Source organism: Solanum dulcamara, chromosome 8 (genome assembly GCF_947179165.1).
Source record: "Solanum dulcamara chromosome 8, daSolDulc1.2, whole genome shotgun sequence".
Taxonomy (NCBI): domain Eukaryota; kingdom Viridiplantae; phylum Streptophyta; class Magnoliopsida; order Solanales; family Solanaceae; genus Solanum; species Solanum dulcamara.
The window spans coordinates 77,486,190-77,513,412 of NC_077244.1; the positions used below are offsets into that span (position 1 = coordinate 77,486,190).

Here is a 27,223-nt window from a genome sequence, read left to right on the forward strand (position 1 = left end):
ATTGGAAAAGGCAAAGGGCAAAAAGGAAAATTCGCAAAGTGGCCTATGGTAATATTGTGAAAGGCTAGGGGTAAAATGGGAATTTCACAAAGTCTTCAAGAAGACTCATGTGGGCCCCACATGCCACATGGCAGCCCATGATTGGAGAAAAGGGGTGTGTTGGACCAATGAAACCTTGACACGTGTCACCACTTATATCTTGACATTTGTCACCAATTAGAGCTTGACATGTGTCACCACTTAGGGGATGACATGTGTCACCCCTAAAGTTGTATATATATATGAGTCTTATGACTCATTAATTCCCATACTCATCTAGAGAGTTCAAGAGGGAGGAACCGAAATTACAAGAAAAAAAAAGAGAAGAGGAGAGAAAGGAAGAGGAGAAACTAGAGAAACTAGAGAGAAAGCTACGAATTTAAGAGAAAAAGAGGTAAGTTCTTCGATTCCGTTTCATGAATTAATTATATAGGGTATACCATGATGTTATGAAGGTAATTGTAATGAAATTTTATGGTTTGAAGCAGCCCAAAACGTTATCAAACAGTCCCTAAGTTTCAGCTGCGCTAAAGGAAATTCCGAGGCAAGTTTTGGCGAGTTTTGGTGAATTTCGGGAAAGGTAAAGTTTTCTGTTTTGAACTGGACTTTATGATGATGTTATGAAGTATATTACATGTCTTAAAATATGCTGGAAGTGTAAAAAAAATGTATAAGGATGTTTGACGTTGGAAACAAACTAAATGAAAGTCGTAGTAGTTAAATCGAAGTCGCGTAGTGTGTTGTTGTTGTGGTGCTGCGGTTTGGTGGTGGTTTAATTACGTGTTGCAGGGATGTAAAGTACTAAAAAATGTATGTGGTTGCTGCTGGTTGCATCCACACAACCCTCCGTTTGGTATGACTACATATTTTACGAAATAAAGGTTAAAAACTCTATTTTGGTACCGTAGTTTGGAATGAGTTGTATAGAGCTTGTATTGTGTAAAGTTGAAGTGATTTAATTGTATACATGCTGCTGGCTGTTGTTGTTGGTATGGTTGTTGACATGGTGGCCGAGTTGAAAACTCGGGGATGTTCAAGTTACAGGGGAGATGCTGCCCGATTTTCGGTAGATTCGGAGCTAGTATTAAACTAGTCGAGAGACATAGATAAGGAAATGATTCCTATGGTTACTTGGGTGTAGAGTTGGAAATTGGAAAGTGAAAATTTATTAACCTTAGTATTAATTTCATGTTAAATAGGTTCAAGAGACGACGAGGCGAGCATAGTTAAGAGTAATCCGTAAGAGGTATGTAAAGTGAACCTTTCTTTCTTTTGGCATGTATTTGTTATAAGTATGTAAAGCATATTCTTTCGATTTTTATGTTTTGACATAAGTATGTAAAGCTAATATTTGTTTTGGTATGGTATTTAGGAAACAAAAATATGACTTTTATATAATTTCAAAGAGGTTCCTATTCCTAGAGCCATTAGGATGGACAATTCCTTGATTTCCAAAAGGTATTTTATTATGCTTCGATACGTCTATATGATTCCAGAAGATTTATTTTGATACAATCCGGGTAACTTTTGAAAGGTACTTGACATGAGTCTCGTCTCGATTTTTAAATGATAGCTCATTCTGATTATTCCATCGAGTCTCAAATATGATTTAATTTGCATTAGTTTCTCACTACTCCACTCGTGGATGCCCCAATGCTTCCTTCACCGAGCCCGAGCCGTGTTTTGTTTTCGTGCGTATTTCTCTGCATTATTCGCCGTGTCCCGACGTGAGGGGGCAGGTATGACATGTACCATGGGGTGGTAAATATTATGCCACGGAGTTATGTTGTGCCATGTACATATATGTTTGTGATATGATATGATATGATATGATTTGATATGGCCATCTGATATGATATGATTTGTTACGGAGATATTCCCTACTCTGGTGTTATGCTGTGCCGTGGCGCCGATGATGGGAGGGCGACCACACTTTGTTCACCGAGTCCCATAATGGGGCCGGATATGGCATATGTTTTTCTGTATACATTATCTGAGGTTTTGATCAGCATTTGATATCTCAGGACATTTTGCTCAGTTTTGTACATTCTATCGCGGTAATGACTTTACTTATTACAATCCATTATATGTGGTTTGATAAACATTTGATATTTTTGGATATTTTGCTCATTTTTGTACATTTTGCTCTGGTAATGACTTTATTGATTTCAGTCCATGCTTTACATACTCAGTACATTTTCCGTACTGACCCCCTTTCTTCGGGGGCTGCGTTATATGCCCGCAGGTACAGATGATTGGTTTGCTGATCCGCTCGCTTAGGACATCCACCATGTTGGTCGACAGTGCTCCTTTGTCCGGAACCCTATTTTGGTACTGACACTTTCTGTTGTATATATATATATATATATATATATATATATATATATATATATGTTGTTCAGGGTACGGCGGGGCCCTGTCCCGTCATATGACTAGGATATCATTCTGTAGAGGTCTGTAGACATGAGATGTGGGTTTTGTATATATGTTTTGGGTTTTGTGTGTTTCGTTATGGCCTATCGGCCCTCGTGCGTTATATCTATTTTTATGATCTGTTTAGAGATCCCTTCTGATCATTACCTATGTTTATTCGAGTGATGTACTAAGTGGGGCTAAGGGTACGTATGGGTGTCCAACTCGGGCACCAGTCATGGCCCACGGAGTTGGGTCGTGACATCATATTTATTGAATTCATATAAAAAAATATTTTTTTTATACATAAAGTATAATGTATGTACATGATTCATTGAAATATATTTTTTTGTTAAATGATTCATGTAAAATAAATTTAAGAATTCAATGATTCATTGTAAAAATAAATTCATTGTACATAGTGTTCATTGTTTCTTAATAATCAAATATTATTCATTGTATAATGAATTATACATTCAAAATATTCAATGTATGATGGTGGAAGATAAATTATAGAAGCAACATATGAAATTTCTTGAACCATATCCAAAAATGACTTTTCACTTAAAATGTGTCACAAAATCAACAACGGCAGATCAAAGAGTAGAGCATTATGCAAGTACAAAAGAGATCATTCCACATGCACTCAAAAATTTTGCAGTTGTGGAAACATCGAAACTTTTGAATGCAATAAGAAAAGTTAAAGATGAGCTTCAACTAGATTTAAATTTTAACAAAAAAATAAAACACGATGAAATCATATTTCACTAAAATATCTTAAATATATTTATTTTTTAAAGAATTATTAATTTATAATATTAATGGGACCATATATTTATATAGGGGTCTTCTGAAAATATTTATCTTGATATCTTATCGAAATGAGTGATATTTTTCATTGGCCCAAGTCGAAATCGGAGAAAAATATTATCTTAGAAATTATTAATTTATCGTGTATTAATTTAGTGAGGTTTTACTGTATATTGACACTGTAATATATTTTTATAATATCAATATTATTTAATACATTGTAATACATTACTAACTAGGAGAAAATAGTCAAATGCCCCCCAGTCTATTATCGGATTCTCAACTACACACTTATATTTCACGAAAGTCCTATTACCCCCCCTAAACTTTTTAAAAGTGGAATATATAACCTTTTAAAAAGTCACAACCAGATATGTATTAAGTGGTGAACTGCACGCGGTCCTGCCACGTAATACTATTTTATTTTTTTTTACAAAAAATATATATTTTTAAATTTTTTTTATTCTATTATTTCCTTTTATATCCCCTTTTTTTCCTTTTCCTTTTGGAGTAAATAACACTAAAAGGAAGTTCATTTGAAAAAAGGCATGCATCATTATATGGTAATAAGACTTGAAATTTATGGCGGGAAAATAGCATCAAGGAAGAGAAAGAGAGGAAGGAAAAAGGATAGCTCAACGATATATTCGAAATCGGGTGAATCAGTATGGTGCTTCTTCGAGAAGGACGAAACAGAACATCGAATATTATTATGCTAAAGTCAAGATTGGAATAAAGATTGACGGAAAAATTGACATTATGGGGGATTAGATTGAGGGATTAAGAAGAAATTATTTGGATTTAAGTGAGGTTTGAAAGAGGAAGATATATGTGCCTAAGTCATGGAAATTAGAGGAACAAAAATGGGTTTTTGAAAGTTCAGAAAGTTCACAATGATGAAGAAGAGAGAACAATTTTTTTTTTAAAAAATCAATAATGATTCTTGATTTAGCAAACAAATAGTAATAGTGAGTGTAGAAGCATAAATCATTCAATTCATATTCACACAAATTGTAAACCTTGATGCATTTGAGTGTATGTGTTATGGTGAAAGAGAGAGAAAGAATAAAGAAAAAGAGGAGAGAACAATATTAAAAAAAAATTGGTCAATGCACTCTTTGTGTCAAGTCAGCATTTAAAAGATTATATATTCCACTTTTAAAAAGTTCAGGAGGGTAATAGGTTCCCGTGAAATATAAGTGTGTAGTTGAAAATTCAATAATAGGTTGAGGGGCCATTTGACTATTTTCTCGTAGTAAGTAATATATTACAACGAATTAAATAATATTAATATTATAAAAATATATTATAATGTCAATATACAAGCGCCCCACTAAACTAATACACGATAAATTAATAATCTCTAAGATAATACTAATGTCAATAATTAAAACCCTACTTTATCATTTAGTTTTCACATTATTGGTGTAGAACGAATGATAAGTCTAAATTGTAGATTGATGCATGTGGTAAATAGGTGCTTCAGTCGCATTTTGTCACATATAGCATGTTGTTGATTAATTAAATAGAGTTTAATTTATACACATTAATATTATTTTAAGAAATACACTATTAATGAGATTTAACTTGTTGTAATGCATAAACTGTCACTCTATTTTCGAGTTAGACATTATTATAAGTCTCACCTTTATTTGATAGTGTAAAGATTTATGCACGATAAATGACAAAAACATAAAATTGATCAAACATAAACATATTTTGATGAAATAGTTTATAGTTAATTAGAATTTGCATATGTAACATAGGCCTTTCTTCATGCAACTCTTTAAATTATCTCCTCAGTTAGCTCAGTGAACTAAATTCATCTCCAAATTAACCATTTAGCATGGTAAAAATTTGGAGTTCAACACTTTTCGACTTAGCCACATAGCTAATAATAAAGTAGGGCTGTACAGGGCAAATCGATAAACCGCACCAAACCGACAAATCGAACCAAGTCGGAGAAAAAACCCGACTAGTGGTTTGGTTTGACTTGGTTTGGTGTTTGGAAAAAAAAACCCGACCATTATAGGGTGGTTTGATTTTAACTAAAAAAAGTCAAACCGAACCTAAACCGACCCGATTATAGATATACTACTTTTAAATTATGTTATACATAAAAATATTTATTAAAATATAATTTATAAATATTTTTAATTTTTTTTCATAATTTTTGTTTTCTTTCTTACATTTAGATTTGGACTTGAGAAACTCATCTAAATAATATACAATAAAAGGTCATCTTATAAAGTTATATTATAAAGTTAAAACTTCAAATAGTGTTCTGCCTCCATCTTATATGTTGATATTTTGTACTAGAACTCTTTTAAATAAGTACTGCTCTGTGTTTTTTATTAGATACTATGAAAAACCCGAGAAATCCGAAAAAACCGAAAAACCCGAAAAAATCCGAAAAATTTGAGAAAAATTGATATCGAAAAACCCAACTTTTATTAGTTTGGTTTGGTTTATAGATTTAATAACCCGACACAAATGATTTGGTTTGGTTTGTAAAAAATCCGAACCAACCCGATCCATGTACATTCCTATCTAATATGCACCTAATTTAAAGAGTGGCCTTAAAAATGGCTATACAGTGCAAATAATCAGAGTATCTAAATGGACCTGGGCTTACCCACACTTTTCACTAGGACAAAAATACCCTCATTGTTTTATCAAATTTCCGAATCTCATCAAATGCAACAATACTACTGATTACTGAAGCATTCGCCGGCTAAAACCCTTGAGCTCCAAAACCCCCGAAGAAATGCTCCGATCAATACTCCGAACCGCCGCTACGGCGGCGAATTCCACCACCGGAGACATCCGTATACCGGCATCAATCTCAGCATCTTCCAAGCTCTCTTCTTCCAGAACCTTCGCGACGAGCACACACCCGAAGAAACCCAACTTCAGACCCGATGTCAAACATGAAAATGCTGCTGCAGGAGCCAAAGCTGCTGAAACTCTCAATAAGGATCTTCGTGCACGCGCTCTCAAAGAAGACGAGAAGGATAAATCACTGGATATCGGTCCAAATGGTCGTCCACTATTCACTCCCGCAACTTCTATTTCCGAGCTTACCGAAAAGGATACATGTACTTACATGAAATTCAGGTACATCTTTATCTGTTTTTGATATGCACCCATTGTATATTGGCTCAAACTATATATGGAGTAAAAAAATGTGCTAATACTAAACCTGTACAAATTGTAACAAAGCTTTAGTGGGTGTAGTAGTAGGGATTACACGTGGAATTAAAGTTTTGGATGCACTTTGTTGCTGAGCTGTTTTGTGTCTGTACTCATGAAATGGTTGTTTTAGGAGGGAAGAGCTGGAGAGCGTTTTGCCGGAGGGATTACCAACGGGCATGCTTAAGGAATTCGATGACTCTATGAGAGATGCATTGCTAATACGCCAGAGTTTTCTGGATCTTCGAGATAATTTTAAAAGGGTTGTTGATCCTACTTTGCAATCTAATACTAAAGGTGTGTTCTTTGTCTTTTTGGTGCTGCATATGTTTCAGGGTCCATTCTCTGTCTTATCATCTATTATGAATTATAATTGAGGAGAGCTGTATTTGTCAGGAGTACTAATGTGAAATGTGTTCAAGTGAAGTATGAATTTTTACTTTCAAAGAACCTTTAGATTGCATTGAATACTTAGTATTGAATAACGGACCAGATGGTTACATATGATTCATGTAGATGCACCCAACTTGTTTGGCATTAGGCATAAATCAAGTTTGTTGATTTATTATCGGTAATAATCGTTCAATTGAAGGTCAGTTTGAACTAGTTTGGGGAACTGACTGAAGAGTGTAAATTGGAGGTATGAGCATCAACTCATAAGGATGCATTCAGCATTATGAACTCCTCAAGAAATCAGAATCAGATGGTTGCAGCACGTGTGGAAGATTGTTTAATGACTTGATCTACCAAGAACCATTTTTTATAACCGAGAAATCCCCGAATGTCAGAGGCACACGTTCAAAACTCGGTGCATAATGGACCTACCACTATATCCTTCTCCACTTAAAATACCATGCTTTTGTTGATTGTAGAGTTCGAACTCGTGACATGCGCTTAACCCACACTACGTGTTGCTCATCTACAAAGAATCTTTCCACATTTTTCAAATTAGATCCTTTTCCTTTTCTTTTTCTTAAAGTATGAGTGTAAGAGTCAATGTACTTAAATTTGGAAAAGAGTGCACGATGAGTAGGAATTTACATCACATGTATCACTTGCTCTTTCTCTCCTCCTAAATATCTGCATCAGTCTACTACTAAAGCTGCCATTATGGCCCTTCTTTTGCTCTGCAGTGCTTGCAGAAGCACGAAAACTTACTTGATTTGTCATCTCAGAGCTAAAGTTGAGTCTCTTCGAGGGAACTCATGGATCATTTTGCAAAATAAAACCCTCCTTACAGTTACCAGATTTAGTGTTTTCCTAATAAACTATACACATGAGCTTCACCTTTTTTAAATCACGGTGATGTCAGTGCTACCTTGCGCTCAACTCAACTAATTCCACCGGTATCCGCTACCTCCCACCAACTAACAAGCGTCGCGTAACTCTACCCACCAAGGCTTGGGCATATGGAAATAGTCACCTAGTGTTTTTTGACGTCGATGGGATTCAAACTGAGACCTCATTATTTTCTTCTTTTCTTATATCTCTAGTCTTTTCCTAGTCCTTGGAACATATTTTTCTTTCCCTTGAGTGAAATTCCCTGAAGATGTTAAGAGAATGCAGAGGTACACTGAAAGTGCTTTTTATATCTCAACTTATAGTTGTGTAAAGAAAATTACTTCATTGTAAGTTACCAATTTTAAAGAAAAAGATTACTTAATTTATCTTAAGAAAGAATATTTAAATTGTACCCTGCTATGTGTTCCACTTCGTTTGATTTTTGAAGAAATCAGTTGTTTATGAGCTGACTTTACTGTAACCCATGATTAAGAGAAATGATTGATGATGTTCCTCAACTTGCAGGTCTCAAAACCCGAAAGCAAGTTGTATTAGATGGGCCTGTAAGTTGTGGAAAGAGTATTGCCCTTGCAATACTTATTCATTGGGCACGTGATGAAGGTTGGATAGTTCTTTATGTTCCTAAAGGCCGAGAATGGACTCATGGAGGCTTTTTCTATAAAAATCCTAAAACAGGATTATGGGATACTCCTGTCCAAGCAGCAAATGTTCTTCAGGCAAGAAAGCTGTATTTTTTCTAATATATGAATGAGACATAGTTTGAACAGATTAATTTCATGTGGTAATTAATATTGTCATACATTTTCGCTACTTCGGTAACTTATCCAACTTCTCTTCACTCATTGTTTCAAATATTATGATATTTAATGCAGAAACAGTTTTAGCCCACATGAAAGTGAGAAAAAGATCTGCTAGTAGGATATACTTGGAAATTGTTTATCTTGGCACTGCTATGTATACACAGTGGATCCTGATAGAATGTGAAGTTGTTCTTCAATATCATTTAGCAAATACGGATCAGTATTTCTGCATGTTTTTCCCGTGACTTCACTATTGCTCTATCTCCTCCATATAGTGCTTGACTTTGTTTGTGTTAAGAATCTCTCTCATTTTAATCCCATTCCATAAAGATGAAAGTTCAAAAAATTTAAGGTATATACATGTGCAGGTCGTAACTTCTTCATTCAAACAAAATAAGATTGATACCAAACTCCTGACATTGTCCATATATTCATCTTCTTCTTTTTTCATATAGTATCTTGTGCTAGTTGTTTCTGGAGAAGTATCATCCTCTATTGACTGAATTTGTTTACAAGTCTAAGAATTAAACTTTGGGATACTTGAATCCTCTCTCAATTCAGGATTTCTTGAAGTATAATAAGGATCACCTCCAAAAGTTACCCTGCAAAATTTTTGAACCTATTCCACTGGGAGAGGGAGCTGGTGTTGGATGGATGAAAGGTGCTGATGTGGTACAAATACCAGAAGATTATACTCTGCTTGACCTGGTTCAAGTCGGGCTTAATTCTACTCATGCTGCTGTTGGGGTGGTAGTCCGTTTGAGGGAAGAATTATCCCTTGTGAAGGACGTGCCTGTTCTTATTGCAGTTGATCAAGTGAGAAAAACACTCTTCGTTGTGACTTTGCCTCTTGTTTCTGTCCTTTGAATCGTTCCTTGGATAGGGTTAATTTTATTTTTATTGACATTGATCACATATTCCCTTTTCCTGATTTTTCTTTTGCTCATGGACAGTACAACAGTTGGTTCACATTCAGTGAGTATGAGGAGCCAGTAACTGTTCGTTCTTGCAGACCTATTCATGCTAGAGAACTTGCAACTGTAAGCTATTCTTTAAGTGTTTGAGAATATTGCTTCATAATTATTCACACAGTTCTCCTGCCTTTGTTTTCTTGGCGATCAGTTTATTTGATTTTTACAACAAGACAACGTGTTTATCCAAATACGCTAGCCTGAATGACCAAAAAAAAATGCTAGCCTGCTAAATTGGATCTAGGAGGATGTCCTCGGTTCAAGTTTATCCTGTGTATGCATCCTCTTTCTGCTTTCACATTTTTGGAGCCCTGAGAATATAAATGCTGAATGTTAAGAAGAAAATTTGGCGGAATAGCTGGGAAATTTTGAGGATTCATCATGAATTGGGAAGTTCCTATGGTGGCTGCCAATTTGAAACTAGGACAGCCTCAATAGACTTTACTTAGATGCATGAGGTGGAAAAGGCTAGTGACCTACGTAGTACTGTAACCATGAGTTTCCTCCAGTAGCAATCTATAGGAGCTCCATGGTCCCATATAGTAAGATCCTCCTCTATAGATCCCATGGACCCATTTAACCCATAAAGATTCCTTACTCGTTATAGTTTATCATAACAACTGTTCCACTGAGGCTATATTCCTGTCCCTGCTGCCTTTGATGTTCAGACCCCTTTACCTCTTAGGATAGCAAACCTTGTCCCAAGAAACCAAGGCTACCTTCTTCTTCTCTTCAGAACTACCCCGAAGATAAGCCCTGCAGATCCTATCCACCTCTTTGAGAAATGCTTTGGGGCAGTATTCATCTGATTTTTGTTTGGCATGGCTGTGAAAAATCTTGATAAATTGTTGCATTTTGTCAAAATTATCTTCTTACTGTAGCTTGCCTGTTTAAGTGTGGCCACTGAATAGTCCCATCAAATGCAGGTTAATGCATTTAGGTCCATGTTTCACAACAATATGATGGTGGGTGCTTTCTCGCATTCAACTGCTGTAGGGAAGCTGCGCAAAGACTTACCAGATGTTCCTGCAGATGCCCGCATCAATTTCCCACGATATAGTGTGGATGAAGCTGCATCCGTTTGTCATTACTACCTAAGGTATGCTCATACCTCGTAAAGAAAGAGTGGATACCGAGGATTACTTGATTGAAAGGAAAAAGAGTGAATACCGAGGATTCTGTTGTCACCATTCACTCGCCACATAAATACTGAAGAAAATAGAACTTAGGATAGAACTGGGAAAACGTAAAAAACATTTGAATTATTAGAAAAGGGAAAGAAAGTGAACAATTGAATTATCCCCAAAAAAGGAGGAGGAAAAGGAATGAACAATTGATTCATCAAAAGGGAAACATAAAACAAATAAGCAAGGGAAGGAGAAGAACCATGGAATGGTCTGTTCGATAAAAGTTTGAACCATTTCTTTGAAGAAGACGAAAGAAAAAGAACTATGGAATGCCAAGAGAAAGAAGATAGAGTTATTTATTAGGATTTAGAACTTAGTTGAAGGTCTGCTTCATGTTATGTGGCCACACCACTGTTTAGTACTAACTCTCCTTGTGTAATTTTCTCATTCTGGCAGACAACGGCTCATTCAGCGTGAGGCATTTACAGAACAAAGCTGGAAGAAAATCTATTATCTGTCAAATGGAAATGGCGCAGAAATGAGATGGCTGGTTCCTTTCATGCGTTGAACCACAAAGAGTCGAACTTCAACAGATAACATTGAGATTTTAACGGTAAAATTATTGCATCTGTTAATACTCTGTGAATCTGGTCATTCTCAGTAACAAATAATCTGGGTGCTTTCTTGACCAACTCTCTAGAGAAAACAGTGAGGTTTACTTCTTGAATTTTTGCTCTGTACTCTAGGCTAGTTTAGGCATATATTGCCTGTGTTTGTATGCTTTGATATCCAGAAAATTTTCACCGATTCATATATACGTCATTACACCAGGCTATTGTTCTTTCCATTTTCTTTTGCTTGTTTCTTGACCTGGTGTGTGTATTCAATGATGTTGTAACTGCACAATATAACCTTCTGAATTTTTAGGACTTATCCTTGACGGATTTTAGATTTACCCTGCAAAGATTACACTTTTTCACCAGGCAAATTGTTTGCTTTATCTTTTGAAATTTTATGTAGGAAAATATAAAATTGAAAGAGTCATATGAAACTTTAATGAAATTTGTTACATTGAAATAAAAAGGAATGACGGATTTAATTATCTTTGTTACACTGCCATCCATCATGCTGAGAGTTTCAGCCTTTTTTATAGCCAAAATTTCCGTTTGTCAAAAAATATTACAACCAAAGCCACAACAAGGCTAAGCTCAGCAAAACCAGGAAATATGGTTACTCGAAATCTGTTCCTCAGAGTGAAATGCTTCCTGAATCCAAGCGTGTACATAAGACTAGTCTGCATTTAAGTACACCATAAAGCTGGTTAAAACTCAACATATGAAAGAGATGAAAGTTAACGTGAAAGCTATCCTGCAGATCTCAAGAACAAATGAGCTATAATCAGTAAGGCAGTAAGTGTGTGTATTTCTAAAGAGTTCAATCAAAACCTACACCTTCAAACACTACTCGTGTAATTGTAGTTCACTGTCATGTAGTATGGCTCTACCATGGAACTGAAATTATATGACAAAATGTCATAATGACCAATAACTAGATGTTATACCGCATAGTACTGGAAATATTCAAGTCCATGGCATCAAGTTAGGGGAGAAAGTCCTCTATTTTTTACCAACTGTACTGCGTAATGTATAGAGATTATACTAAAATATGAAATACAGGAAGTTAACTAGACCCAAGCATCAGCAACACACTGGGTAAAATAAAAATAGATTAAACCCTCTTTGAAGAATTCAAGTGTTTTATCATGCTATATTTCTATAGTCTCGACCTTGGTTATTTCTTTGACAGTTCAGCAGGATATGAAGTATGATGCACGATGTAAATACATGTAAGCTTTTCCCTGATATATTCGGTAGAAAATAGATGTTTATGTGGGACAAAGGAATGACGTCCAGGGTAAGGAGCACCTTCAATAGGAGGGGAAGTCATTTTTTCTACTACAAACATATTCTTCCTAACTAGAGAAAACACATTGAAATAGCTGTATCCTGTGTGAACGATTCCTAATGAAGCCCATGTTGGTCAGCAGAAGAGGCGTAAACCAATTCTAACCTCCAGTTCATTCAAAGCAGAGAATCATAGTAAACCAATTCTAACCTCCACTTTTGTGATATGGTGTCGGGCTCAACCTGTGCTCACCTCGACTTTTCTATTGAGTCCCTACTACCTTTCACTAGCATAGGTCCTGGATAACTCTATCATGACAATTTAACTTGCTATATAACTATAATAATACCTCAGCTACTATGGAATTGCCTTTGTAGATGGTGCAGGATCTCTGGAAGGCGGAACCTTTCATCTTAAGATCAGCCTCTGCGCCCTCACCATGTCCATCACCAAGGAATATGTCAAACTCTAGTTTAGTAAATGTATTTAGCGTCCTATTCACACTGAACATCAACTCCTTTTCTTCATTATCACTTACCATAAAGCCTTGCCATGATCCTTTCTACAAGACAGGAAAGAAATAGCATCACATAACATCTTAAGAGAAGATAAACAAGCATACAAGCCCTTCTCTTTGATCATTTTAAGAGATGATGTCGATGCATTAATACTATTTTATAGCAAAAAATATACATTCTACATTGTTATCACAAAAGAACCTATTGCACTGTCGCATAAGTTAATTCCTGATGACTTGATTAGCTTCTAATAGGGCACATAACAAGCAAGCACCATTAACGTTAAAATTCTCAATTTCCATTTGCACATAGAAATGAGTTTCCTTTTAGTTGTTGTTCTTCCTAATGTAAACAGCTAAACATTGTCTCAACAAATTAGATTCAGCAGCAGAGAAAGACAATGGAACTATGTAGTTTCTGACTATAGGCTTAGGGTTTTTCAAGTTTTTACCAATTAATTCTTCCTAAATTAAGCAGCAAAAACAGTCTTAACAAATTAAGGTAGCAAAAGAAGGAAACTTACAATTAATCGAACTAAGCGAATTAGGGTATTTTCCGATGCATCAAGAATTAGTTTCTGGTGATGGGTATGAGCAGATGAATTATTTGATTGACGACGGTCAACTCTGAAGAACAAATTGCCAACAGCATCGGTAAATTGGATGTTGCCAGCATCCCAAAAAGACTTATATTTCTTCGATATAAAAAGATCAAATGGGAATTGCCCGTCCGGCGGCCATTCATCCGGCGTGGTAGTGGTTCTCATCAACCAGCTAAATGAACTTAAATTGAAGACCAACTCTGTGAATCAATCTTGTATGTGAAGAAACCGAAACGGAAAATTTTGGAGCTAATGGTCGTAATGACTAGATCTCGCCCGCGGTTTGCTTCGACAAGAATTAAATTTAAAAAGTCTGAGGAATTTAACTTTATAAATTCCTTTTGGCAACAGGGAGAAATTTGTCAGCGAATATAGGAGATGGTTAGAAAATATTTTAAGAGAATATTGAAAATATACCTAAACTTGCCGGCATTAATTATTAGTTTTATCTTCAAACTATTAACCGTAAAACATTCTTTTACTTGACTAATTAAATTTAAATACACTCCTTATTTTATAACATGATTGAAATACACCCCTAAATTCTCGTCAAGTTTAGGGGTGTTTTTTTAACACTTATCTATATTTTTTTTATTAAAAGTCGCATCGAATTTGAGATCAATTGTTATGTCATGTGACAAATTGAAGATGTATTTAAGTTTAGTTAGTCAAGTAAAAAGTGTTTTTAAGTCTGTTAATATTTTGAGGATGAAACTAATAATTTGCGTGAAGTTCAAAGATATTTTTAGTACTTCACTTTATTTTAATTTGAATAAAATTAAAGAAATGTGACAATTGGACATAAATTTCATTTGGCAAGAAAGGTTTTTATGCCAAATAATAGCTGATTGAAAATTGAAATACTCATAAACTAGAGGGAGAGCAATTGTGAAGTTTCCCTTCGCATCCAAAGACTCTTCCGAGCATAAAAAGGATTGCATTCAAGGAATAAGACTGGAAAGTTTATTTTAATACAAATATTAGTGATTATTTTGATGATTTAAACTCATGAGTTATAGATTACACAATAATTTTATTATTGTTTTAACACCTCTCTTTTGATATTTTTCTTTACATTACATAACAATATTCAAAATAGCTTCTAAGAACGAAAGTAAAATTTGCGTGCCATTTGTTTTTTTCAATTTAATCATGTTGCTGATACATAATAGCAAAACATTTTTTTCCTTAAACATTCCAAAAATTTTTAAGACAAATGCATTGATTTAATGATCTGTTTGAAAAATAAAAGTTGATCAGTGAATTATATTTTTATTTGGTTAGAAAAATACTTACACTTTTTGTTTAGTTGGAACTTACAAGGAGTTTGGTTATAGAATTTGAAGTTTTAGTTTTAAGTTTTGATTAGAAATCCATATTTGTTTATGAAAGCTGTTCAAAATTTTAACTTCAATGCCAATCACGATTTTAAATCTCAAATACTTTTAAATGTGATTTCAATTTTTTAAAAATGTTAAACTTAACTCATAAGCTTACGTATTGTATAATATGACCCATTTTAAATTTTTTTATAAAATTATGTGTATTTAAAAATTTATAATTATATTAATCGTAAGAAATTATTTATAAAAAGAAGAACATGCAGACATGCAATTGATTAATGCCGCACTTTATGATATATCAATATCTTATTTATGAAATATGATTTGCTAATTTGATAAGATTGTATAAAAATTATAATTTTTTTTGATAGTTTTTATAAATGATAAATTTATATGTTTACGAGTAAAAATACAACTTATTGACTTAACCAAGCTAAATTACCTATCAAAATAAAATTTCAATTTCTAATCAATTTTAGTTCTTACCGTCAATTTCCCAAACACATAATATAAAAAATATTTAACTTAAGTAAATCAAATCATTTATATTTAACAGATACAGTAAAACCTCGATAAAATAATAATCTCGCTAAATAAATATTTTTCTCCGATTCCGATTTGAGCTAGTTATATTAAAATAATATTCTCGCTAAATGCATTAGATAATAATTAAAAATAAAATATTAAAGGCCCAGAAAAAATATAAAGTAATAATTACTAGAATACATCAAAAATTTATATATATTTAATCAGTCAATAATACTAGACTAATAACTATTTCTTTTGTAAAATATGATTCTATAGTTGATTATTTTTTCTTTCCACCTAACCAAAACGATAAGAAGACATTATACTTGAATTATGATTTTTAAATATCTAGCTTTTTTTCTTTCTTATGACACATACTACAAAATACTCTTTTATCGATAAATTAATAATCTGAATAAATGAATATTTTTTTTCAATTACAAGTTTATAATGATTTTATACTCACTGTATTGAGCACTTGATAAGGCCAAAAGTTTTGTAAAAAATTAATAGTGACAATCGCGATAATTATACTCGACGGAAAGCGCAAAACATCGCCGTAGAGTTTCTTTCCGGCAATGGCTGCAATTACCGAGAGTTCTTCTCTTCCTTCTAAGTATGGCCCTCCCGTCACCGGTAGGTCTGAACGGAAAAGGTTCCGATCTCGCCGTGACGCTTTACGTGAGTTTTAGGGCATTTTTACTGTCAACATTTTGGTACTTTTAGTTTATTCGGAATCATAAATTTTCAATTGATCCAGTTCTTATGCATCGACAGGGATAATCAATGAGAGGCCACTCAAACGACCATTGCTTGATTTTGCTAAACTTTCGATCTCTGATTCTTCATGCAGAGGTATGTTATGCAGTAAAGGAACCAAAATATATAAAAAAAAATAAACATGAAAGTACGAGAACTTCCAGTATAAAAAAAGGAGTTTCCTATACTTTTAGACTAAAATCTGTTAATTTTTATTATTTTTAATTTTTAATTTTCTTCCAATAATTGGGAGTAAATTTGACCCATTATTTCTCTCTCTGCTCATTTCCCTAAAATATGCCGCCAGCTTCATATAAAACATAAAAAATACTCGGAATCTCAATATATAAGTCGAAGTGGCTGGCGGAAACATCGCCGCTGATTTGCTTTCCGGCAATGGCTGCAGTCGCCGAGAGTTCTTCTGTTCCGGCGAAGGAAGAAAAGCTCGTCTTTGTTAGGGTTAAGAGAAAAGCTTTCCAGTCTCGACTTGACGCTTTCTGTAAGTTCTAGGGTTTTTCACAGTCAACCTTTTGGTATTTTCGGTTTACTTGAAGCTTAACTTTTCAATTGTTCCAACTGCTGTGCACCGACAGGGCTTGAAATCAATGAGAGGCCAGTCAAACGACCATTGCTTGACTTTGCGAAGCTTTCAATCGATGAATCTTCAAGTAGAGGTTTGATGGTTAACACTTCTAATTTTTAATATGAGAGTTCGGACACTTTTTGAATTTACATATCTAAAAGTACTACTTAAAACGCAGGTTGAAGGGTCAAAAACACAGCTAAATATCTCGGCTTTTCGAATTTCATTCATGAATTATCCGATACGAGTTTCCTCTGTGAGAAATATTACCAACTGTTGATTAAATAAAACACAATTCAACTATCAAATGTTCCCTTTTCTTGCCTGAATGATGGTGATATTTCTGGTAGGAAAAGGGAAAGAACTGATAGTTGAGCACATGATAGTTCAGATATGAAATTCGAATAACCAAGATACTTTAGTTGTGTTTTGGCTATTAACTCTAAAAAGTATTCAAAAAATGTTTGATAGAAGTTGTAGATAAAGACAAAGCTGGTTGATGGAGGTATAGCTCGTTGAATGTTATTAACGTATATGCTCAAATGAGTAATTGCTTATGTTGTGGATTCTTAATGTCTATTGTAGTTGAAGAGGCAACAAATGCTGTTATAAGATTGTAACACGGCAGGTGTTTCTATTTTTTGTTTTTGTTACTGTTATGTACTAATATTTATTTTCAGCAGAGGAATTGAAGAGCAGAAAGGTACTTGTGCAACATGTGGAGACAGTAACTAGCTCAGAGGTCACTGTTGATATCGTGAAGTCTTTTGTGGTTAGTCTAATATATTCTACATTTTTAACTTTCTCATTTACACATCCTATTTAACTACTATTTGTTGCTTCGTTTGCATTGTTCATTTTGCCGGTGTTATTTTCCTTTCAATCCTGCTTTGATTTAACTTCTTTTGAGTTGAGGGTCTATCGGAAACAATCACTCTATCTCTCAAAGGTAAGGGTAAGGACTGCGTACATCATACCCTCCTCAGACCCCACTTATGGGACCTTACTGTGTATGTTGTTGTTACATGTACCCTTGAATTGTGAGAATTTTGTAGCACTTGTATTATCAAGCCATACTTTTAGAAGGGTTTCTCAGTTGTGCGTGCAATTATTTAACTAGCTTATTTCTCGCCCTGATAGTAGCTACCATGAGTTTTCTAATAGCTGCACTTTATCAGTCGGCTCCAGCAGATTCTTCAGAAGTCAAAGAGAAATCTGAGATTAGGCGAAGTTTTCGGACAGAAAAGGTAAGCTCTTTCTTGATTTACTTACAAACATGTGCAGAAATATAAAAGAAGTTTGCATCAACCAGAGCTTCATTATAATTGATGAATGCATGCACTTAATGTGATATGTGCAGAAACAAGATCAACTACTTGCCAAGGCAAAGCAAAAGCAAGAGGTATTACCAGAGTTCTATACCATCAGATCTTCTTATGATGTAGTAATTCAATATTGTTTCACTGTTACTATTACAGAGAAGATGGTTATACACAGCTTTCAGTTATATTGTGTTGTTTAATGTAGTTACATTTCATGGATGGAATCTTTCCTTTTGTACTAAGCTAATAACATTTTTGCCACACAGCATGTAACTTGCTATTCTATGTTTTACTTGTGGCATGCTTGTTTTCCTTTTTATCTTTTGTATTTATTTTACTGAGGTAAGTCATTATGTTGATGGAGAAAGAGTCATGTTGGAATGAAACAGAATTACTTGAAGGGGTTTGGTGTACTAATAAGAGAAATAATAATAATAGTAATAATATTTACTGATAAAAAAGAAAAAGAGAGATAAATACAAAATTATATTCTTTTTTCTTATAACCGTGGTGTCTAGCTTGTGTGCACATCGACTAATTCCATGGGATGCATGCCACTTTCCACCAGCAATCGTACTATTTTTTCTGAATGTTAGAATCAAATGGCGGTTAAGAATGTAATTTACTTGTTAACAGGGGCGGATCTAGCATGTAATTAGGGGGTTCATCCGAACCCCCTTCGGCGAAAAATTATACTATTTATACATGGTTAAAATATTTTTTTATGTATAAATAGTAGATGTCGAACCCCCTTCGGCTAGTTCGTGTGTCTACTTTTTCAGATTTTGAACCCCCTTATTAAAAATCCTGGGTCCGCCACTGCTTGTTAATACCAAATGGCATTCTTAACCGCTATCTGATTCTAACATTCAGAAGAAAAATTGAATACCAAAGGAAGGAAGGATGATGATACTTGAACAGATCTGATATTGATACAAGGAAACAAAACTATCTATTGGAACAGTTTACATGACATTTGCATACTGTCTGAAAAAATAAGCAAGTGGAATATATTATTCATTTTTAGCTGATATATTTGGATTGACCAAGGAAAAAAATGAAGAATGTTGTGGGGAAAAATTGATGAAGATTTTTTTTCTTTTAATCACCTTGGTGGAAGTGATCTGAACATTTTTTTAGTATATCATAGCGCCGTCATAAGCTTCGATGCTCACTCTCAAACAAATCTTCTAACCTTTTTAACTCTGCATCTGTAGGTGCTTGTTGCTAAACCTAGCTTATGAAGGTGTATTGGTAGTTAAGCGAATTCCACATCTGATTTGCTATTATTATATTGTATTCTAGAGGTTTGTGTTTGTGCTTGAATTCAATGACACGTATTGGGTTTTGAAGCTTGTGACGGAGGCGTCACTCTTGCTCTTTTCGTTATTACGGTAGTATCAAACTTGATTCATGCTATTAACCTTATGGTTTTAAGTGGGTTTTGAACCCCTTAATAGTGGTTTTTGACACCAATATGATTTTTTCCATACCCAAGACTCGAATCCGATGATATTTTTGAAAGTTTTTTCTGTGTGCCAAATTATCATAATTTTTTTTTATTCATTTGTCTTTACAAACTAAAAAGATGAATACTCGAACCGAAGTCCCAAATTGGTATTTACAAGGTCAAAAATAGGTTAAATATTTGATTGATTTAAGGAACATGTCTATTTTAGAGGTGATATGACACCCGTAACCTTTAAATCATGGATCCACCTCTGATCAGAACGATGTGTGAAAATGTGTGAAAATATGTATCTGTATTTCTTGAATTGGTGTAATTGTTTGTTTGTCATTTAAACTAGGAAAAAGAGTCAAAATTGCGCTTAAACTATTTGAAATGAATAAAAATGTCTTTCGTTGGTAGTTTGGTCCAAAAAGATTATTTTCCAAAAGTATTGACCGGGAGGACACTTTTGGACCAAAGTATTGACCGGGAGGACATTTTCGTTATTACGGTAGTATCAAACTTGATTCATGCTATTAACCTTATGGTTTTAAGTGGGTTTTGAACCCCTTAATAGTGGTTTCTTGTATAGTAGATTCAGTTATCTTTTCTCCTAATTAAATGTTTCAAGGCTTTTAAGATTTAGCTCATCTTGCTTTTCTCTCCTTTAGGATCTGTCGAAAAATGCCCGGTTTGAGCAAATATGGAAAAGCAGAAAAGAGAAGAGAAAACTAATGCACGATGAAGAGCTGAATGAGATGTGTCGACTATATGATGTTATTCGTGTTGATACTGAAGAAAAAAGCCATGAAGTGCAAGAGGAGTAAGTGTTATTGTAATTACATGCTAGCTTTTTAAGTTACTGTCGCATGTGTTATTTTTTTTCTTCACAAATGAAAAAGAGCTGGTTTTATGATGTCAATGCAGGACTACCGAGCTCGAAGATCACAAGATGATGTCCCAATACTTGCCTCTTTTACGAGAAGTCATGCCAAGTGCTGCTGAAGAAATTGAGTCAGAGATTCATAATTACGTGTCGAAACAAGGTTCTATGTTGCTTCTTCCCTTTTCCTGGGATTTGTTTTCAAATTCAATCTCGTGACTCTCTCCTCCCAGCAAGGGAATCCCTATAGGCTATAGGTTGCTCTGTGAAGTTTTATCACTTAGACAAATTTCATCAACTTATTTATGTTCTGAAACAAAATGATATGGTAGAAATTCTAGCTCATCGTCACTGACAATTTCAGCCATGCTTTTAGGAAAGGTACTAAAGCTAGAGTTCTGGATTCATTCCTAACTAATAGAATTTTGAATGCTTTCCCTTCCCGAGTATATTGGATGGTCACTATTGTGAATTTGGCCAAATGAGGAATGGAGCTTGCTGTCTATTTTCATGTTTATATGAGTTTATTGAAGGTTATGCTAACTGCTGTGCAGTGTCTTCAGATGGTTATGTTTATGACTATTATACTGTTAAGAATGATACCAACCCTGACGAGGATATTGCTAGCCCTTTTCCATTGTAAGGATTCATACATCATATAATTTTTCTTCAGCTGGTATCTTTTCCTTTTAATTCTTACTAAAATAGTTGATGCGGTTGTTTTAGGGTACAGGTTGACGAAGACGACGACTACTACGATGGCCCTGATCATTCAGATTATGAATCTGATGATTCCAATGGTCATATCTCTTTCCTTTCCACCCCCTTTTAGTATCATTTGTTATTTAAGGTACTTTTTTGTTAGAAATGATTTGATATTTGAGCTTTTTTTCCAGCTGAACATAATCCCTGGAATGATTATCCGGATGAAGAGGAATCTGAAGATGAGGATGAAACCCGTTCATCTAATGACAAATCCGAAGTTTCAAGCAGCATTTCTGAGGAACAATATGAAACTGAAACTGTTGGCGTAATTTCTTTTAAAAATGAGGATGTGGACCGCGAGGACTGGACAGATTATGCAGATCCAATCCTTGAAGGTGATAAATCTGGTGAGTCCGATGTTGAAGTTTCCGATGATGAGGAGGGCATATGGTGACCGTCCCTACAAGGCCTTGTTTAACTTGTCATCAGTACCTATATGTGCATACCTGTATATGTCTTTGCAGATCATTTTAACCTTGTGTTGTGAATGACATATAGTTATGTGTTTTGATCTGGCTAATTCTGCTATCTGGGTAGTGGTGAATGGCATTTTGTTATGTCATTTGGGCAAACATCTTTTCTTTGAGCTTTTTAAAACTAATCTTGCCAGTATTGTATATCTCAGTCGGGTTTCCTGTCGCAAGTACACCTCTTAACTGTAGCGGTCTAGTTTAACAATTTACGATTATGTGTTGTCTTTGTTTTTCAGTATTGTCCAGCTGGATTTCTGGTTGAATGATGTTTTGGACTCGTTAAATCTTACTCTTTGGATCGGGTACACTGGATGGGATAATTAAGGATATCTCATGAGATTATCTCACCTTTAATATGGGATAATAATCCCATGATTTTAGTACAAATGATTTCGGAAGAGAAAATTAATTTTAAATTTTATCCTCGTCTCACGTACCATACGACCCGCTAGTGTTGTTTGTGCACTATTTCGAGAATTACTCATACTATAGTGCAAATGGATATATATAATTATTTGTTGGAAGAAACTTCAGTCGTAAAGTAAAGTAAATATATAGTACTTTCTATGTTTTAATTTATTTGGCTAGTCTTGATTTGATATAGTATTTAAGAAAGTAAAGATAAGTAAAACTTTTGAATTTTCTTGTCCTAAATTATGTATAAGTAGAATATTTTTAAAATTTATAATTTTAATCATGTCATTTGAAAAATTAATATTAAAAAGTTGGCAAACAAAAGAAAAAGACATCTTCTTTTTACGGATTAAAAAGAAAAATAACAGAAATCATTTGAAAAGTTTGGAGTAGTAATTAACTATGGTTTAGTCATCAGAATTAGGGCGGATCTATGTATAGCCGTGGGTGCCGGTAACTTCGGTTGAATTTGTGTTTATCTATAATCTATGTATAAGATATTTTATAAACTTATCACCCAAAGAACAAATGAAGTGCATGGTGCTACTAGTGGTAGGTCGATTTTTTCTCCTCAAGGACGCGTGCATTTTTTCTTTACCCAACAAGGATTTGAATCCACAAAATATAATGGGATTAGAAATCACCTTGTCCATTAGGCTATGGGCACTACATGATGTTTATGTGTTTTTACTATATTATAGAATGCACATATGTTAACATGTTGTAAAACTTCGTAATTTGTATTTCGTTGACTTTTTTTTCGTTTTTTATTTTAAGCATAAAATATCTCATTTCTGACTAAATTTGAATCGCGCACCGCAGGACCTATTATGGAGTGACGCTTTCAATATGATTTTTTTCATACCCAAACTTGAATTCGAAGATATTTTTGAAAGTTTTTTCTGTGCGCCAAATTATCATGATTTTTTTTATTCATTTGTCTTTACAAACTAAAAAGATGAATACTCGAACTGAAGTCCCAAATTGATATTTACAAGGTCAAAAATAGGTTAAATATTTGATCGATTTAAGGAACATGTCTATATTAGAGGTGATATGACACCTGTAACCTTTAAATCATGGATCCACCTCTGATCAGAACGATGTGTGAAAATATGTATCTGTATTTCTTGAATTGGTGTAATTGATTGTTTGTCATTTAAACTGGGAAAAAGAGTCAAAATTACGCTTAAACTATTTGAAATGGATAAAAATGTCTTTCGTTGATAGTTTGGTCCAAAAATGTCCTCCCGGTCAATACTTTGGTCCAAAAATAATCTTGTCATTGATAGTTTGGTTCAGAAATATCCCTATTATTACTAAATAGGTCAAAAATGTCATTTTTTTAATAAATATATTATTTCTTTTCATTTTAAAACACATTTTGTTAAGAATATTATATTTTTAAAAAATCCTATTCTTGGTTTCTTACATTTTAAATCAATTTAACTAATAAAAATGTACAGGAAATAATTTTTTTCTTCTTAATCTCATTTTATCAATTAAAATAGAATAACTTCATGTACCTTTTTAACGGATAATATATGTTTTATATATATATAAATCATAGTAAATTCATCATTAATTTTTATTTAGATAACGATAAAAAATAATTCTAATAAATAAAAAATATTTAATTTTTTTTCGAATTGAAGTAGGATAAACATTTGTTAATAAAAATATATTATTAGACAAAGAATGTGTTAAAAAAGAAAATAAATAATATATTTATTTAAAAAAAGTGCATTTTTGACCCATTAAGTAATAATAAGAGCATTTTGGATCAACATATTGATACCAAGGATCCTTTTAAAACAAATTATAAATGGAGGACATGTTTATTCATTTTACAAAATGTAAGAACATTTTTGACTATTTTTCGTTTAAACCATGGTAAATGCGCTCTTCCGTTTTTCTTCAAATATAATTTCGGTCCTTGTCCTCTCCAATTCAGCACATTTAACCTTCAAGTTTATAGAAATGACCATCAAAAGCAAAATTAAATTATATGTCAAAGATAAAATTCTTGGGTTTTAAAGGTGTGAATGGAAAATAAAAGGTTGTGACCTTTACTAAAGGTTGTGCCTTTTTCAAAGCGTTGTAATCGTTTTGAAAGGTTGTGACTTTCCAAAATGTTGCGAACTTTTCAAAAAGTTGTGATTTTTTTTGAAGAGTTGCGACTTTTCTGAAAGGTTATGACTTTTTTGATAAGCCACAATAAACACATGACTTTTTTGATAAGCCACAATAAGCACATGTTCACACTACCCTTTGTTGCCTATAAATAGAGGATTTTCCTCTCATTTTTAAACATTGAATTTCTCCCTCTTCTGCATATATTTTCTTACAAACAAAATTGAGTCTTTGTTTGATTTTGTTGCTGGCTTTTGAGTTCGCTGAAATTATTGAAGTTTGAGGTACTTCTTTAATGGTTTATCCGTTCTATCTTGGGAGGAAATAATCCATAACCTCGGGTACAATGAGGAAATTGAAATCCTTAAGAACACATAGTGAATTCTGTAGACTCGGATACTATTTTTTTTATTCTCATCTTTATAGTTTTTAATTTACTAACCTTAATACAGCAGAAATAACAAAACTTGCAATTTGCAAACATCACATCAATAACTGGGAGCCACAGATTTGTCCTCTATAGAAAGAAATTAATTAGTTAGTGCTGGAAATCATCTAACCATGCAATCGATACCTAATTAATTAGTAGCAGCTTCTAGCTTAGACTCTGACCAAATAGTTATGTGAGGGATATGCATCTATTTATTTGATATAAATACCGATAAGTTCTTGCCATTAAGTTAAAGTTTAATGCAGAGGATAATAAACAGAATCATGATAGGTAATTCAAATAAAATCTTAAGAGTCCCAAAATGTCTAGGATGAAATTACACTCTGCAGTTACTTTGAACTTAGAGGAAAGGTTTAATCAAATGCTGGAAAAATCCAGAAATATCTATTCACATATACTATAGGCTAGGTCTAACAAGCAAAGTACCATTTAATTATATTTTGATGACTCCATACATAACCAATAAAATCAATACTGACAAGGCTAACATAGGTTCACAGATCAACTATTTACCAAGATAGGTTCTTAGTTGGTTTCTCGTGGTCACAACCAGCTATGACTAAACCTTCTCATGAAAATATAAGTGTAGTAAAATTATACTACTACAAGAAAAAAAAAATACGTGCCTGGTTTCGCATGGTCACAATCAACTAAGGTTAAAATTTCATTAAAGAGCATATTCACGTGGTAGAATTCCTTCTCATGAAATCTAAGGTGTAGTGGATTTATACAACTACAAGAAAAAAAAATATGCACTCAAAATTGTGATTTGATGATCAATGAAATAAGTTGAAAATCCATGAGCTAGATTTCCGATTCATATTTTTGTGAAGGCAAAAAATACTATGTGACTTCTTCTCATCCGTTTCAATCTTGATAAATATCTCATAAAATTAATTGAGATTCGCGTAATCAAACTGAAATACCACAGTTATAAAAAAATACAAGAGTGTTATTCTTTATTGAACTTATTAAAAAGGGAATAGTAAAGGAAGTGGAGCATATATATAGGTAATAGGTATTGTGATTTATGGAAAGAGTTAATCCTATAAGGGTAGAAAATGAAAACTAAGTAAAAAAATAGAATTTTATTTTCACGCACAAAATAAAACGAATTTCTACACACTATTCATTACCGGATTAGAAATTTGAAAAATCAGAAAAAACAATCATATAAAAAGAAGAAGAAAAAAAAGAGCACAAAAATTACACGAAATAATTAGGTCAGCATGACAGAAGAAACATAAGTGAACTGATTGAAGGAAAGATGAGATGTTGGATAGTGATATAAAATAAGCACTTCCTCCGTTCCGTATTAGATGAACACTTTTTATTTTAAATGGTAATTAAAAAAATCATTAATAATTTAATCAATTTTACTATTTTGTCCTTTGTTTATATCAATGCACATAAAAATAAGTTAGGAAAAATATACAAAAAATATAGAAATAGCTAGTATTAGAAATTATTTACATTCAAAAGGTCATATTAATTATAGGAGTAAAATAAAATAAAATAATTAATTATATCCTGATTTAGTAAGTAATCAAGTAATATGAAGCAACTATTTTTAGTAAGATGTCATCTAATATGAGACAGTGAAAATACAACTATATGGATTTGAATGATTCTGTTACTTCGATTATCACAATATTTATTGTTTCTCATTTTTTTTCTCTCATATTTTGTATATTGTTACTTCAGTAATCAGTACTACTGTATTTAATTCTTATTTTTAAAATTATTTGACGCATACGATTATATTTATATCATCATCCTCAAACTTCACTTAAAAGATTACACGGGATATATTATTGTCAAATGATCACGTTACTATGAGATCAATTAGTATATGTTGGTGCTTCCCTTTCACACAAGCATCAAATACAATGTCATATTGTTGAAAACAGCCTTGTAAATTTCTAAACAAGAAAATTTATGTCAAACAAACTTGAAATGGAAAAAGGGGAAGATTAATACATTCTTTAAGTATAAATGATGCAATGTAAGAATCTCAGACATGCCAAAAAATCCTATAAATGTAAACATAATTATTATTTTATTACTTTTAGAAATAATTATTATCCAGAAAAAGAAGTCAATACATCATTTATTATAGTGAACAAATAATAATTGTGAGTCTAATAATGAAGTTAAAGAGTCCAAGGCTCTTAATTCACTTAGTTACTTAACCAAATTCTGCCCTCTTTGATGTTACGTTTACAACAAATTTTATACTCATAATATTCTGTTTTAGCATTTCACAGCTGCAACATTATTTGTTTAATTTTCTTACTTGTACAATACACGCAATTAATCAGCCTTTAATGCCTCCTAAACCTTGAGTGGTGGTTCCTAATTCTACACATCTTCTATTTCTCCTGCCACCACAAGTTTCTTTTTCTAATGTTCGGATCAATTTATGTACACTATACACGTTGA

At 33.3% G+C, this 27,223-nt stretch overlaps 3 protein-coding genes and 1 long non-coding RNA gene across 8 annotated transcripts; 3 read left to right on the forward strand and 1 right to left on the reverse strand.

Moving 5' to 3' along the window:
- The first annotated feature begins 334 nt into the window (after positions 1-334).
- Positions 335-2,413, forward strand: LOC129900920 (uncharacterized). The gene is made up of 4 exons (XR_008769726.1): positions 335-433; positions 528-619; positions 1,239-1,285; positions 2,285-2,413. It is a non-coding gene; the product is annotated as an uncharacterized LOC129900920 (long non-coding RNA).
- Positions 2,414-5,974: 3,561 nt separating this feature from the next.
- Positions 5,975-11,582, forward strand: LOC129899232 (uncharacterized). The gene is made up of 7 exons (XM_055974115.1): positions 5,975-6,378; positions 6,587-6,750; positions 8,260-8,471; positions 9,117-9,371; positions 9,509-9,595; positions 10,453-10,625; positions 11,110-11,582. The coding sequence occupies exons 1-7, from the start codon at positions 6,029-6,031 to the stop codon at positions 11,219-11,221; spliced, it is 1,353 nt and encodes a 450-aa protein (XP_055830090.1). The 5' UTR covers positions 5,975-6,028; the 3' UTR covers positions 11,222-11,582.
- A 117-nt stretch (positions 11,583-11,699) lies between these two features.
- LOC129899233 (protein LURP-one-related 7) lies at positions 11,700-14,039 on the reverse strand. Its single transcript, XM_055974116.1, has 3 exons — positions 13,600-14,039; positions 12,908-13,120; positions 11,700-11,947 (listed from the first exon to the last, which is right to left on the reverse strand). Exons 1-3 carry the CDS (start codon positions 13,840-13,842, stop codon positions 11,801-11,803), a joined length of 603 nt encoding a protein of 200 aa, XP_055830091.1. The 5' UTR covers positions 13,843-14,039; the 3' UTR covers positions 11,700-11,800.
- A 2,016-nt stretch (positions 14,040-16,055) lies between these two features.
- LOC129900299 (RNA-directed DNA methylation 4) lies at positions 16,056-22,072 on the forward strand. Of its 5 annotated transcripts, none has more exons than XM_055975237.1 (12): positions 16,056-16,229; positions 16,326-16,403; positions 16,714-16,806; positions 16,901-16,981; positions 17,571-17,662; positions 18,069-18,137; positions 18,251-18,292; positions 20,334-20,485; positions 20,590-20,708; positions 21,100-21,184; positions 21,272-21,345; positions 21,442-22,072. In XM_055975237.1, the coding sequence occupies exons 1-12, from the start codon at positions 16,127-16,129 to the stop codon at positions 21,702-21,704; spliced, it is 1,251 nt and encodes a 416-aa protein (XP_055831212.1). In that variant the 5' UTR covers positions 16,056-16,126; the 3' UTR covers positions 21,705-22,072. The 5 variants fall into 5 exon arrangements, with proteins under 5 accessions (XP_055831212.1, XP_055831214.1, XP_055831213.1 ...); XM_055975239.1 differs by having other exon boundaries at positions 21,109-21,184; XM_055975238.1 differs by having other exon boundaries at positions 17,574-17,662.
- The last annotated feature ends 5,151 nt before the right edge of the window (positions 22,073-27,223 follow it).

Coding starts and splice junctions, on each gene's coding strand:
- LOC129900299 (XM_055975237.1), top strand. CDS start 16,127: ATGGCTGCAATTACCGAGAGTTCTTCTCTTCCTTCTAAGTATGGCCCT. Junction 18,138..18,250: donor GAAGTTTTCGGACAGAAAAG/GTAAGCTCTTTC, acceptor TGATATGTGCAG/AAACAAGATCAACTACTTGC. Junction 20,486..20,589: donor AGCCATGAAGTGCAAGAGGA/GTAAGTGTTATT, acceptor ATGTCAATGCAG/GACTACCGAGCTCGAAGATC.
- LOC129899232 (XM_055974115.1), top strand. CDS start 6,029: ATGCTCCGATCAATACTCCGAACCGCCGCTACGGCGGCGAATTCCACC. Junction 9,372..9,508: donor TTCTTATTGCAGTTGATCAA/GTGAGAAAAACA, acceptor GCTCATGGACAG/TACAACAGTTGGTTCACATT. Junction 10,626..11,109: donor GTTTGTCATTACTACCTAAG/GTATGCTCATAC, acceptor TCATTCTGGCAG/ACAACGGCTCATTCAGCGTG.
- LOC129899233 (XM_055974116.1), bottom strand. CDS start 13,842: ATGAGAACCACTACCACGCCGGATGAATGGCCGCCGGACGGGCAATTC. Junction 13,121..13,599: donor TTCGCTTAGTTCGATTAATT/GTAAGTTTCCTT, acceptor CCTGTCTTGTAG/AAAGGATCATGGCAAGGCTT. Junction 11,948..12,907: donor GCAATTCCATAGTAGCTGAG/GTATTATTATAG, acceptor ACTTAAATGCAG/ACTAGTCTTATGTACACGCT.